The sequence below is a fragment of the Halichoerus grypus genome, chromosome 2, assembly GCF_964656455.1.
Source record: "Halichoerus grypus chromosome 2, mHalGry1.hap1.1, whole genome shotgun sequence".
NCBI classification, from domain to species: Eukaryota; Metazoa; Chordata; class Mammalia; order Carnivora; family Phocidae; genus Halichoerus; species Halichoerus grypus.
In genome coordinates this window covers 39864659-39880385 of record NC_135713.1, presented here as the reverse complement: position 1 = coordinate 39880385, position 15727 = coordinate 39864659, and the positions used below count along the sequence as shown (strand labels likewise).

The 15727-nt window shown below is 40.4% G+C and overlaps 1 protein-coding gene across 1 annotated transcript; it reads right to left on the bottom strand.

The window, feature by feature from the left end:
- Window positions 1-1194: 1194 nt before the first annotated feature.
- On the bottom strand, window positions 1195-10798 carry GZMK (granzyme K). Its single transcript, XM_036120635.2, has 5 exons — window positions 10651-10798; window positions 10149-10296; window positions 4075-4225; window positions 3030-3299; window positions 1195-1584 (listed from the first exon to the last, which is right to left on the bottom strand). The coding sequence occupies exons 1-5, from the start codon at window positions 10712-10714 to the stop codon at window positions 1411-1413; spliced, it is 807 nt and encodes a 268-aa protein (XP_035976528.1). The 5' UTR covers window positions 10715-10798; the 3' UTR covers window positions 1195-1410.
- Window positions 10799-15727: the final 4929 nt, after the last annotated feature.

Sequence of the window (15727 nt, the reverse complement as noted above, 5' to 3'; positions counted from 1 at the left end):
ACAGATCCCCCCCAAGAAGTCCTCTCCAGGCCCTGTATCAGCACCAGTGGTCCTATGTCTGGGCAGATAAGTTGATTTTTATTTCCTGGATACTGTAATTCATATAACTGACTGTGTTGCTCTTTTTGTATTGATTCCTGTGAAGCATACGAGGCAAACACGACTCCTTCTAGCAACAGTATGGGAAGAAAAGGGTGGCCCTTTGGGTAGTAACACTCCTGTCTTCATCTTCTTCTTCAAAGGTCTCATTTCCCCCTTGCTTCAGTTTCTTCACCAAATTATTTATTTATTTATTTATTTATTATTTAAATTTTTTTTTTTTTTTTACCTTTTTACCCCCTTCACCCATTTCTCCCATCTCCCAACTGCCCACCTCTGGCAGTCACCAATCCGTTCTCTGTAGATGATACCACATATAAGAGAGACCATAGGATATTTGTCTTTGACTTATTTCACTCAGCATAATGCCCTCGAGGCCCATCCATGTTGTCACAAATGGCAAGATTTCATCCTTTTTTATGGCTGAATATTATATATATATATTACATATAATTATATATTATATACATACACATTATAAACATATACATATATATGTATAATATATATTATATATATTACTGAATATTATATATATATATATATATATATATCAATCACAGTTTCTTTATTCTTCCATTGATGAACACTTAACTTGCTTCCACATCTTGGCCATTGTAAGTGATGCTGCAGTGAGCATGGGGTGGTACAGATAATTTCTCAAGTTAGTGTGTTCGTTTTCTTCAGATAAATACCTGGCAGTGGAATTTCTGGATCATATAACATTTTCTATTTTTAATTTTTTGAGGAAAAATTATTTTTAACTTCATATTTAGTTTTATGGCACATATTTTTGTACATTGCCTTAAATCCTGTGTGGAATGAAGTGTGACAGAAATCAATAATAAATACTATCCTAAATATTTGTATTAGCCTTGATGATTCTTTTTTCACTTGAATTGGGGTGTTTGAATTTACTGTTTCTTATTTTAAAAGCGCAGTTTAGGGTAAAACCACAGCAGAAATCACAGCATAAACCTGGTTGAAGTTGGTGCCTGGCTGAAGGCTTGTTTTTTTTTTGCCCTTTGGGAGAGTGTGAATAGAGTGGGGAGTAGATCATTTGCTTTTTTCTCATTTGCATAAAAGATAAGGACATAGTCTTCTAAGTTTTATTCAGAATGAAATCAGCATAGTAAAAACACAGCAGTTACAGATGTGAAAGAGAACTTGATTCCTTGACAAAATCAGTCCTACGGGGGCAGGAGTGGACCCTAGCTGTGCTCCACTTTACATCCAACTACATATAAAGACAAAGGTGGCCTCTAGGACATCTTATGAAAATAAAACAAGCAACTGGTAGACCCAAGAAAATCATTTGTGGTCATAGTTTGCCTGAGATGGAGCAAGCTTGTTTTTAATCCAAGCCTGGTATTTCTGGGTTATTAGGGTGTAGATTCCAGGCTTCTTGGCATCACCACATTTACGACCTGCAGAGACTAAGGCATAGAAGGCGCCTTTGCAAACCAAGGGGCCACCTGAGTCACCCTAGAAAGAAGAAAATAGACAGATACTTGGTGAGAAGCTATTGAACTTTTTCTACCATTAATTACCTGTTACTCAAAGGATTATTATGTGGGTCCTTGGTTTCTCTGTGTCCTCAAGAGTTCCTGATATAGCCCCTTACTCAGTGTGGGTTGTCTCTGTCTCTGGCCAGGGCAATGATTCTGTCCATCTGTCTGTCTCTGTCTGTGTCCCTATCTCTGTCTGGGACCATGTTTCTGTCCATCTGTCTGTTTGTCTGTCTGTCTGTCTGTCTCTCTGTCCATATCCCTGTCTCCGTCTAGGACTACTAATATATACAACCTTTGATAATCAGTGACTATAGAACTTTATTCATTAAGGAATGAGTAGATATAAAGTTTAAAGGAATCCACTGAAATGAAAGAAATGTTTAAATTGTGGATTTCATCTTGGTGCTCATGGATCTGAAATCAAGTTGCTACTGAGATGGGCAGAGAGGAGAAATGTATCGTACTAAATACATTGGTGGCAGGGACTCTGTCTTTTTTTTTTTTTTTTCCCGTTTTTGCATTCTCCTGTAATTGAATATAATGCTTGGCACAAATACAACACTTTGTAAATACTTGCTCCGTGAACAGATTCTTGAGGACTCAGACCTAAACATGTAACTACAATTCTGTCAAGGAAAGTAACAGCGTGACAAGAGGGGGCTTTCAAATCTGAAGAGCAGCCTTTGCCTCTGCTGCCACTCCCATGGGGAACTGTAGCACTTTGTGCTCTGGTTGCCATGGAAAGAGAGGCTGAGGGGATGACAATCTTGGGGCATGGCAGATACAGGTGATCTTTGAAAGCATCATGTCCTCCCCTCAACAAGGCTTAATACAGTATGATGTCAATAGTGCATTCTAATTTCTTAAAAATTAGTAATCCATCTGTGCTACGTGTCACCTGCAAACATGAACACCTATGTTTTTTTACTGCCTCGGGAAACAAGAGATTCTGAAAAGTATGCCTCCTTTCCTTTCAGTCAATCTGTCAACATTATTTAAGAAACACATACTATATATTTGAGCTTTTTGCATCTGGGCTTTCCAACACCTCTCTATTGATTGCCTACAATGGTGGGTTTTTTTGGGGGGGAAGGGAGTTATATTTTACACCACTAGTGACCTCAGAGTTGGTAGGCTTTCTAAGGATGGTAAGATCCCTTGGAAGAAGCCTGTAAAAGTTATCAGATGCAGTCTATCATCCTGATTCACAAACATTTAAAGAGTTCTTATGTGTTGGGGAAGTTCTTATGACTCATTCACATTGATGAGAAAGAATAGAGAACTCAGTGCAGGAATGGAGAGGACTCTCTGGAGTTGTGATTTTCTGTTCTCCATACCTCTCCTCTGTGCTAGGAGCACATGGAGGCTCGACTGCATGCACAGCATTCTGAGATGTCTATTTGATGGATGGGCTCTTACCTGGCAGGAATCCTTCTGGCCCCTGGTGTCTCCTGCACATATCATGTCTTCAGTTATAATAGGGTTGTGGTTATAATAACTTGGGCTGTTGCAAAGTTTTCGGTTTATAACCGTAACAGTGACTTCATGCAGGGTATCAGAGGTCCTTAAAAATTGTGGGTCGGTGGCTCCCCAGCCAGTAACCTGGCATTTTGTTCCAGCTCTGATATCATTTTTGGAGCTTGGGTGGAGCAGCTGGACATGTTTGTCAAGTGTTGCAGCCGTGTGAAGCTGACAGATTGAAAAGAACATAAATTATCATTTGTCCCCAGTAGTATTCTGCTATTAGTCTGAGCAATGTATGTGTGGTCCCTCTGGTCTAGGAAGGCATCCCTCTTCTTGAATCTACTTTGGTGGTAGTCTGCAGCTGTATTTGTGGTTGTTACTTTTCTGAAATGCTCTCCAATCCCTGTAGAGCTCAATGATGCTCAGGGAGGGAGCTTAGACAGAGCAGGAATTTTGCCCAGTCTTAAGCAAACTGGCCTTTGCTCTGCATTGGATGGTTTTCTGTGGAATAACATCCATAGGTCATGACTTTGAGGGCTGGGCTGTTTCCTGCGGGATAAGACCCCTCAGTATGGTCTAGACTAAGTCTGGACTAGACTAAGTATGGTCTAGACTAAGTTATAACTCACTTATGTGTCCCTGAATTCACTTGGTTGGCTCGGTTGTATAAAGGACTTGCAATTTTCATTTGCTAATGATAAAAGCATTTGGGGAAAAAAGCTTTCAGTGGGGATCTTTGGGCTTGTTGGGATGTTCCCCTCCCACATATGTGAGCATCGGGGTTGCTTTTCTTTGTTTAAACACAGACCTGATGCATTTGTGATAAATTCTTCTTTCTTTCAAGGCAGTATATAAAGTAAAAGGGGCCCTTATAGAATATGTCACGTTTACCTCAAACATCGGGACGGTGCTAACAAAATCCTTTTCTGTAGATGATATAAGAGCTGAACTATGTTGTATAAGAATGCTGGAGAAATTGAAGGAAGGCAACACTACATACCTTAATCAGCATAATATCATTTGATTTACGATATGATGTAAGTCTTGAGAATGGTATGAATTTTTCAATTGCAAATGTTTGTTTGGAGTCCTCTTTCTTTGAGAGAGAGTGTGCTCCTAAAATCACTTGGAAAAACTGGACTTTTTCATGCCTAAAAAAAAAGCAAAGAGAATAGAAGGAAGAGAACGAGTCCCAAATACCCCAGTGGGGAGTAGAAATGGTGGAGAACATAGAGGAACAAAGGCCATCTTTAAAGTAACCTGTTTGGATTAGGTGGAGTGACAGAGGTCTTAGTGGACCCAAGCATGAAAGGATGATATAAAGGGCCAAAGACCTGCTCTCAGACCCACCCCACCTCAATTCCCTAGTATTTCAAAAGAATATCAGAACTTATACCCTACTGTGGGGAAAAGGAATGAAATTCTAATTGAGATCAAGTTTACAACAAAATTATGTTAATTTATGTAAAAAGAAATTATATTTCTCGAGTTGTGGGTTGAGATTTATACCCACCATTGTTAATTTTTTTAATTAAGGTACAATATACATAACATAAAATTTATAATTTAAACCATTTTTAAATGTACAGTTCTGTGGCATTGAATACATTTACATTGTTGTTCTTTAATCACTACCATCAATCTCCAAAATTCTTACATCTTCCCAACATTAAGTGTTTTAATAACGAAAAAGTAAAGACTCAACTCTGCATTCACTAATCTGGTATATCTAGACCTCATCTCAGGGCCATATGGAGAATAAGATCCATTACATGGCTGTCAGATAAGCTATGTTCTGTCCTGTCAATTAGAAAGATAATTTGGACAAGAAAGGAAAACTTGCCTCAATGTGAAAAATCATTGCTAATTTGAAATAAAGACACTGTAGGGTTAGTAGCCATTGATAACTCCATTGTGAAGATTTAGAGGATAGAAACAGGTGAGTTAGATAAAGAAACAAGAGTTGTTTTGCTTTGTTTTGTCTTATCCCTGGTCATATACAGCTCCAGTACCAGTGTTTTGATAGTGCGACAATTGATTTGATTTACTGCATGTCGACCAAATTACATTTACATCTAGTTATGGAAATAGAAATGTTTTCTTTTTTTTGAGATCTTGACAACACCTTGGGGCATTCAGCATTCTATTAAAAAAAATCCCATTTTAATGTGTGCCTTTAGGAAGCTCCTTCAAATCCTTTAGGGAATAAGGAAGATTCTAGAAAGACTTACACTTGTTTACATGTAACTATTTCATTGTCACTTGAAAGAGGGATTAAGACAGATTATAATAAAAACATCCACACCCACATAAGTCAGATGGGGAAAGACAAATACCGTAGGATTTTGCTTATGTGTGGAATCTAAAAAACAAAACAAATGAACAAACAAACAGAAACAGAAACAGATTCACAGACACATAGAACAAAGTGGTTGTTACGAAAGGGGGGTGGTGGGCGGATGGGCAAAATAGGTGAAGGGAATTAATTAAGAGGTACAAACTTTCAGTCATAAAATAACTCAGGGGGATGAAAAATACAGCACAGGGAATATAGTCAATAATATTGCAATAACTTTCGTAACAGATGGTAAATACGCCTATGCTGAGCATCCCATTATGTGCATAATTGCCAAATCACTATGTTGTACGTCTGAAACTCATATAATATTGTATGTCAACTATACTTCAATTAAAAATAAAAACACACACATACTCCCACATATGGATTCATAAAGATTAATAAGAATTAAAAGGCACAGAAACATACAGAAAAAGGAAGAAAGTGTTGTTTCAGGTTCGAAGAAGGAGCTCAGGACTACAGTGGGGTGGGTTTGCCTATGGCAGGACTGTGGCTGCCAGGAATGACCACTCTTCAGTTTCTACCAAAATAGTTTATTTTGGTTTATTTTGGGAATTTCAGCTCTATTTGTTGAAAAGTTTGCCTATTGCAAAATCAGGATGGGGATGAAATTTCTCAAAGGATGTGGATCAGATTTCCTAGGATTGATTCAAATTCAAATTCAACATACTCATTAAACCCAAACTGTGGAGGGGTGGGGGGGAGGGTGGAGAATGATACCAAATCCCCAGGACTACTGCTTTAACAGAAAAGATGGAAACATGCATAAAAAACACAAGGAAGGCTGTGGGGTACAAATGTGGGTGTGGAAGATGAATTTTGATTAGGGGATGTTTGCTGAGAAAATTTCTGGTTTTCCTCATCTTTTACCAACGTACTTGATTAGTTAATGCCTTTGAAATATTTTGGTTATTTTTGCCTCCACTGGGACATGTTAATACCCAATACAACGCAAGCAGACTATGAATGCTTTTTGACTTTCTGTTTCCTGATACACTCCAGCTGGAATCTGAAAGGCCATTTTTTCTGCCCACAGGATACCTGGAATTACCTGAGTTCTAGGATGCCACCTCCTTAGCTAAACCCAGGTCTGAATTCACACAGAGATGTAATAATACCAGTGTTTTTCATTTGTTTATTGTAGGGTTTCTCCACAGGTGGTCTTTGCTTCAGAATTCTCTGGAGATGTGTGTTTAAAATGCAGTTTTCTGAGTCCCGCCCTGGACTTACCTGGAACAGAACTACATGCAGAGCAGGAACCAGAGTGTTGCTCACAGTAATCTTTTTCTGTCTACTGAAACATTATTTCCATTGGGTTTAAAAAGAACCCTTTCTCAGTGTTGTTCAAGCTGATGTGCGGTATAGTCCTCATTGGTGGAAGGGTTCTTTGGCCAAAGGTGACACACATGACAAGTAGGGAAATCGGGACTCAAACGCGGCTTTTGTGATTCCAAGTCCAAGGCTCCTTTCCATGACACTCTGGAAGCCCCATGTCAAGCCCCTTCAAGCCCCTTATTTCCTCTGCCAGTTTGCATCAGCACTGAGCCTTGTTTCTACTTAGATCCACTCCTCCAGGGCTGACAAAGACTGGGTCCTGACTCCCTGGAGGTCTCTTTAGTCTAAGACACGAGGGAATTACCTGGCTGTTGGAGAGGGGCTATTACAGTCCCATCCTCAGCACGCATGGATCATCAGACTTGTGCCTCAGTGACTACCACGGAAGGTACAGAAAATAACTTGATGACATGATATAACACTTATTACGTTATTGTGCTGTGCCAGGTTTTGTGCGAAGCATTTTACATATTGTCCCTCATTTACACCTCACAACAGTCCTGTGAGGGAGGTATTAGGATTATCCCCACTTTGCAGATGAGAAGATTGTGGCTCAGGTGAATGAACAAACTTGAGAAAGTCCCACAGATATTAAGGGGAGACTCCAGGATGCAAATGCAGGCGGGATTGAAGCTCAACTGGTTTGAGCCCCCGGGGTCTGAATCTACACCATTCTACTCTGGATGCCCTGGGGCGGTCTGAGATGGTGGGGAGGCCAAGTGGAAGGGGCTGCGGCGGGGGGGGGGGGGGGGGGGGGGGGGGGGGGGGGGGGGGTTGTTCATCTAATTACAGCCCAGGCAGGTGAGAGGAGGGGATGCTCAGTGAGGGGTGAGATTCAGAAAAACAATGGAAAAGAGTTGGTGAGAGTTTTGCTTCTGATAAATTGAAATGCTGTAAATAAGATTAGACAAGAAGCTTTTTTACTGGTTTCCTTTTCTAGTTGGCAAGGCAACTAAGAGGGGCCAAAAGGCGCAGTAAGGAGCTGCGTGGATGGGGAGTGAGAAAGGGGCACCCCAGATCTGGCCTCCTTCACCATTTTGCTGAGAGCAGAGGCTCAAGTTAGTAAGTATTCCCCCAGGATACTTGGGAGTACATTTGTGGGAAGCCACCATTAAACTATTTCATAAATATTTTGGATTTCATAAAGCTTAATATTTTTCTAAGCACCAATCCACCTACATTTTTACACCCAAGTGTCCTGGAGAGGAAATTTGATCCATATATTCTGGAGTTCTTTAAACTCTGGCCATTTAAAATGGTATTTAGCAAGAGCTGATTTTTCTTTTCTTTTTTTCTTTTTTCTTTTTTTAATTCCAAGATCTCTTTTCCCCAATTTGTCAGTTTGAGGACCCACTCCTATCAAGTCAAGGTCACTTGACAAAATTTTAAATTCAAATTAATAGTATTATTTACTTTTGGAAAGCACTTTATGGCTTGTGAAGGACTTCACACACTGTGTTTTTGGCTTGAAAAAAAAAAAGAAAGTCTTCCAATTTATTTCCTTCTTTCTACCCAGACTTTCTTGAGCATTTATAAGTCAAGGTCTATGTCTGGGGAGGTTAGAATCCACTTGAGTGTGTGCCATAAGGATATTTGAAGATGTGCATATTCTGAATTGAATGAACATTTCTTGATAGTCACCCTCTGCCTCGCTGGTCCTTAGGAGACAAGTGTTCTGAACGGGATAGAAGTGATAGGGATGCAAGGGTGGTTTCTATGACAGCAGAAACCCCATATGAATGACGTAGTCATATTAAACTGAAGATTAGTAGCTTGCTATTTAGAAATAAAACAGAAGTTCTCACTTTCCGCAGGCTTCAAAATTTCTAAATTTGTGTCTAGTCTTATTAAAATGTGGGCAATCGACATGGAGAAGCAAGTCAGTTCAGTTGTTCCATAGTCTGGTTAGCAAACCATTATGGCCAAGAGATTCTTAAGTGAAGTGCTATGTTTGTAAGGAAAGAAAGCCCCATCTCTCCTTGGCTTATTCAGGCAAGAGACAGAAGAAAGAAACATAGAGACAAAAACAACAAAAACCAAACAAAAACCAAATCCCCCCAAACCAACAAGTAAACAAAGCAACAAACACCAAATTGGTTTTCTATGGCTTTTCCTTTTGCAAAGGTTGCAGCATCCCAAGAAGAGCTTGGGACTTTTTAGCTGAAGTAAGAGAATCACAGACTGAAATGTACTTTGAGAAAAGCTTTTGTTCTAAGTATCCCAGAAAAATAGCTCTTTTTTCCTTGTAGAAATCATCTATAACTTTTTTTTTCTCTTTTTCTGCTGGGAAGTTTGTTGCCCCTAATGGCTGATTCCCAAACTGTGGGCCTCAGGCCTCTGGGGTGGGAGGCAGGGCAGAGAAGTTAACATAAGGGGTCTAAAAATCCATTAACAAAGCAGGCTTCTCGTACATATAACAATAATGGCTGCAACTTATTTCTGCTTACTATACGTGCTAAGCATACTAAAATACTTAAATAGGTACTATTGAATCCTCCAAACCCCATGAAACAGGTACTACTATTATTATTCCCCTTTTGTAAAATGGGAAAGCGGAGATACGAACACAGGCTGTCTAACAAGGTCAGGAAGGCCGCTGCCCCAATTACCATGGATGTTGCCTTCCCTGGCCTTCCACGGAGGACTTGGATCTGTCCCATGGCCTGCCTGGGAAAGGTGGCCCAGTTCTCCCTGAAAAGGAAAACTCAGGGCGGAAAACTTGGATGGGCAAGAGGGTAAGTCAACTCCACCAGTTGGTCAGTGATCACAGAAGCTAAGGGTAGATGAAAGTCTTGCCATTTACTACAGCATGGACGGACTTAGAGGATAGTATGCTAGGAGAAATAAGCCAGAGAAAGACAAATACCATATGATTTCACTTACATGTGGAATCCAAAAAATAACAAAGAAACAAACAAACAGTAACAACAAAAAAGAGAAACAGACTCACAAATACGGAGAACAAACTGGTAGTTGCCAGAGGGGAGGGGTGGAGGGATAGGCAAAATGGACGAATGAGTAAGAGGTACAAACTTCACAGTTTTAAAATAAGTAAGTCACAGGGATGAAACTACAGAACAGGGAATATAGTCAATAATATAATACTTTAATCGTGGTGAACCTATCATAATGTACATAATTGTTGAATCACTGTTGTACCCCTGAAACTAATATTATACGTCAACTCTATTTCAATTAAAAGAATATACATATATATGATTGAACTGTTATTTATACCCCTTGATATTACATCTGTGTTCTTCAAACATTACAGTGCTCATTAAACTTAGAATGTTAAAAAACAAACTTCTCTCTGGGAGAGGCGAGCTTCTTTTCTAGCCGGTGGAGGTAGAACGCACAAGGTCAGAGCAGGTACTCACCGGGTGCGGCAGTGGGCCGCGGACAGCACCCACTGTGGGTGGATCAGCACGCCTCCACAGAGGTGGTGGCCGCGGTACTGGATGGAGGCCATGAATGGCCGGGAATGTGGCGACACTTCTCGCCCTCCAATAATCTCCATGCCGAAACCTACAGAAGAAAACCCAAAGATTTAATATGAAAGATCCAAGCAGATTATTTCATGTAATTATTCTTCCAATAGTCATTATATCATTTCCAAGATAAAAAAAAACCACCCTACAATCTCCTAATGGCTATAATAATTTTACCGATAAACACATGTACACTTAATAATATATAATATTATATATTATATATTATATATAATTAAATAATAATATAAAATAGTATAATAAATTTAATAATTGATAATACAGTTTCAAGGGATAGACATGGTTGGGAAAAATTTTCATTTCTAAATAACAACACAATCCCTAGAAATTCATTTGATGCATAAATGTGGTGGGTCTAGGAGATACTTACATTCTGGAGTCATATAAGCCCCAGCTGTTAGGAAAAATAGAGGAAAAGAAGAAAACTTCACCATTTTAATGGCTTTGATTGAAGAAGCCTAGATGAAATATTCTGATGGCATTGGTGAAGGAAGAAGATTCTGAAGACTGAGCTTTGACCTTGAAAGTTTTATCTTTCTCACCACAAGTGTTTCAGACAGCAGTGGTGGAACTCGAATCTTGGTTTTTCACACCTACGTTTGGAAGTGTTTATCAGTTTGAGGAGATCAGATCTATGGTTTTAGCACTTTTTGATGTATATGCAATAAAGAACTCATTTCAGGAGTGAACCCTCTTCAATATCTGTATGAGTACTCATGTTATAAATGGGGAAAGAATAAAAAATATCCAAGCCATAAGAACTTAATGAAGTTGCAGACAGGATCCAAAGATGTTCATTGCTCTATAGCAATACATTTTATTTTTCCTGGCAGAAAGTGGTGCCTATCATATTTAGTTTCTCTCTATTTTTCATCTGGACATAGATTTATTATGTGGAGAGACATGGAACATTGCACAGATCGTGGTTGCATTGCAGTAGGTTTAGCTAAAGCCTGAACATCATCCAGAAAAACCCATATGTTTTGTAGCAAACTTATTCCTACTCATGCCATTTACTCTAAATTTGATCAAATTTGGGTTAATTTTAGTTACATTTTTGGGAAATTTCATAACGTATTAGAGAGGAACATTGGTAACACATTTTTAATTCTGAGTCTCTCCTTTACTCATTTTTAATTGAAAATAATCATGTGATTATCCAGGGCCTTGATAATAATATCTTTTAAAAATCAAAGACCGCATTTCGTCATTCTCCTCAGGAACAGATGATAAATATATAGCCTTGCTTTCTATGGTACTTTCTCTTTCACTACCAAGCTATTAAACTTAAGATTCCACATGATTCTGTTTGTGCTTCTTGCTGATCAATGGTGCAAATTTTATGAGTACAAATAGATAAATCTGGCACTGGAACCCCAATCCAGAAATACTGACCAAAATTTACCTTGAATTCACAGAAATTATTTTCTTTTTTCTAAGATATAGGCATCCTATCCCCTATTTTTTTTTTATAAAGGAGAATTGAAATCCAGAGCTATTATGCTTGGCAGATTGCAAGAGAATCCTACCAAATTGTTTTTTAGCATAAGACAGTAGGAATAATAATAAACAATATTATAATTATATAGGATATATTATAATTTAATTATACAAGTGTCTTAAATTGTTATTATTATTTCCAAATTCTCTTTACATGATCATTTATATACTTTCATGTTTTCTTAATTTACCTAAGGTTCCACAGCATGTAACGGGGACCAAATTATTTGCCTGACCTGAAATAACTTGTATGTTAATAAATGTGCTGCCAGAGCATAGAATTTGAAAAATATCCTGTTTTCACTTTACAAGGATGCAGCAAAGTAAAGTAAAGCTCTTCTGGGTGTTACATAAGCAGAATTAACAACAAAATGAATGCAGAGCGGTGACTTCCTGTTGCAGAGTCCCAGCGGGTGAGACAAGGGGAAGCGGATTAAGAAAAGCCACAAACTTCATAAACCAAACTTGTTAGTTCCAGCCAAATGTCCCTATGAATTTTCAAGTCATCTTTGTCACTGCTAATGTGCCTTAGGTAGATCACACATAAGCCACTTTTCCAAGCTGCGAAGTGGACCTGGTGATGCCAATTCCCTCCTATATCCCAGTGATGCTGGGGACATAAGGAAAATCATGTGTGATGTGCGGAAGTGGTTTGAACTCCGAGGAGGAAATGAACTGTGTAAGAGACAAAGCTTCATTTCTGGAGGGGTCGGGAGGCATGGTTAAAAACATCTCTCAGCTGCTTATTTCTATGTAGTGAGGACTCATACCCACGTAGCTTTTTACAAATTGCTAAGCATTTTCAACTGAATTTCCAGGGAGGTGGCCGTCAGTCTTGTTTTGTGGATAAAGAGCTGCTAGAGATTACCGAGCTAGCAGGTGGCAGGGTCGGTTCTTCAGCCTTTAGGTGCTGGCTCCAGGCTCCACGTTGCTTTCAACCTGACCACATGTCTCCCCCGCTTTGAGAAGTCCCTGAGGTTTAGATGTGCTAAGAGGCAAGCTGGCTCTGCAGAGGGGAAAAAGGAGTTAGCCATACACACTGCAATGAGACGTGGGTGAGATTTAGTTCAATTCGGAGGACAGTCTCATAACTCTTTCTTGTAGCTGACCCGGAAAATTCTGAGAATCAATTTGGTTTATAGTAATGAGTTATTTGCTTTTGGCTTCAGACCGATGCGCCAGTTAATAGTATCATTTGTTATTATATTCAGGATCCTGGATTTGAGAACAGTGAGCTGTGTAACATGATGAGCTCGGCGATCCAATTTATTTCTGGGTGTTGGTTTTGTTCTGTTGAGTCTGCTGTGGGGAGAGCCGTGTTTGCTTTGGATGGCTTTCGCAGCAGCTGTGCTGGGCTGAGCGAGTGTGTGGCGGTGCTCAGCCCCGGACCGGCTTCACAAATCAGGGACCTTGCGGTCCGCCTGGGCTGCCTGGTGCTCAGCGGTCCTCATGAGCTGCTCTTGGAGAGAGCAAAAACAGCGTTTTTGTTTTCCTTCATCCCTCCTCTCTCTTTTGATCCTCCAGTGTTTCGGGAGACCCTTATGGCACAGCTGTCTGCCCAAAGACCACGTGTGGTTCTCTCCGTTGGGTTGCTTTCTTTCCTAGACTAGACACCTGCTTCATCACTTTCCTTAGCCTTGCCCTCTAAAGCCATGCCGTTCAAAACGTGTCCCCAGAACTGTCTCCGTCCGTGACCTGTTCGTTACCCACCTAGGGCAAGCTAAGGACAGAAACTGAGTGTCAGTTTAGAAGCAGTTACAGCCATTTGTCAGGGCTCCATACTAATTTATTTTAGTTAATGAAATGCTATTTATTATCTGTTCAGTCTAATCATAAAATAGGGCATATATTCTTTATGCCTTTTATAAAATTTAAGTTTCCTATTTACTTGTGTTGCATTGTATGAAAGTATTGGTCCACAATGGACTAAAACTGAAACCAAACAAATGAACAACAACAACGAAAACCCCAAACACACCTGGTCTTCCCGGCAGGTAGTTCGACCACGGCGCTGCACACACAGCTGCAGAGCAGATCTGTTGCAAGCTCTTTCCTTCTCTTCCCTTTTAGCCTCCTTTGAAAAAATTTCCCAACACCAAGATTTCCAAGACTCCCCTGGCTGTCCCATCCTCCTCAGCCCCAGGCACGTGAGATCAGGATTTGGCAGAATTCCCCTGGGTCCTTCCTTTACGGCCTTCCACCCTACGAGCCTTGACTTCTGTCCAATAATGGTTTCACTCATTTGATAAATGAATCTGCTAACAAATATGGTGAAACTCCGGCAGTTTTGAAAATTGGCTGGGGGGGCGCCTGGGTGGCTCAGTCGGTTAAGTGGCTGCCTTCGGCTCAGGTCATGATCCCAGGGTCCTGGGATCGAGCCCCGCATCAGGCTCCCTACTCAGCAGGGAGCCTGCTTCTCCCTCTCCCTCTGCCTGCCTCTCTGCCTACTTGTTCTCTCTCTCTATCTCTCTGTCAAATAAATAAATAAAATCTTTTTAAAAAAAAAGAAAAGAAAATTGGCTGGGAACGGCTGTTGGGGTGCTGTATGAGGACATTGTGTCCAGAGGTCCCAAGAAAATATACACCCAGCTTCACATTACAGCCATGCCTCCCATGAGATTTTTTAAAATGGATGAGCTTGAGAACAATCGCTATAAGGAATGCAAAGTATCCCTTGACGGGGACCTGGGCTGGGGATTTGGCCTGAACCTCAAGGGCAGAGGTTTCTCAGTGGTCTCCATAGTCAATGGTTTCTCTTGGGCAGAGAAACTGGGTGAGCTGGGTTGCAGCATAGGCAGCTCTGCTTTTTCCTAAGCCCCATAAATACTTCCAAGAACTGTTCCAGGACCTCCCCTTGCTGGAATGGTGGTGGGGATGAGAGTGGATTGGAAGGAAATTTGTTGTATCTTCCTCCATCTTAACTTTTTTCATCAGAACATATTTTGCATGTGAATCACCACCTTCCTTTCTTAAATAGGAATTTATGGTGAAGGGGGCTCCTAGTGCTCCCTGAGCTGGCTGCCTCGTCAGACACTATCCTCTCAGCTGGTTCTCTAGGCTGCAAGCTGACATCTCTTCGTTTTCTTTTCTTCTTCAGGGTGGCTTTTGATGTTCATTTTCACTGAGCTGAAATGTTTTGGGAGTGATGAGGAGAGTCCCACACGGGGTGGTCCCTGCGATGTCCTGGACCTGAGGCAGATCCAGAAAATCTTGCACTCACGCTGTCTCCAGTCTCTGTCCTAAAAGATTTACGCATGTGAAAATCCTTTCACCAGGGATGACTGCCAAAGGAAGGTTTGTAGCCCTGACCTCTCTTCCCAGCTCCAGGCCTGTGGGGACACTGGCCTTGCACAGAGGAATTGAGGACTTTTGAGCCTGGTAGGGTTTTAGGGAGAAAACTGGGATCAATATGTAGGTCAAGTCAAGGAAAGAACCAGATGATAATGACCGAAAGAAAAGAAGAAGCAGGAAGGGAAGGGAAAGGGAAGGAAATAAATATTGTAGAGAAAGAAGGAAACAGTCAGTTGAAGATGAGAGAACACATCCATTTATATTTGAACATCTCAGATGTGTCCCAAGCCAAATATATCAGCTTTCTACAATAGAAACAGGTCTTTAAAAAGGAATCGTCTTATTCTATTGAAAGCAAGTCCGTTGTTTGAACTAATCAGAAGGGTTTCATAAAATAAATAAAGTCACAGGAGGCAAAATAGTAAGTATTTCAAAGGGGATGGTCAGATTTGTTAATGAGGCTATGGCCCAGCTGAAACTCAAAAAATCAATGTTTCATTTAGATGAGATCAAGTAGAAATTATCATGTAGTTCTAAGCATGATAGAAATACTTTTACCAAAGGCTGATGATTGACCAAACAACACACATGCACGGGCATCATACACATTCTAGCACATCTCCATCCCCTCCCCGCCACTATCCCTGAATCCCCAT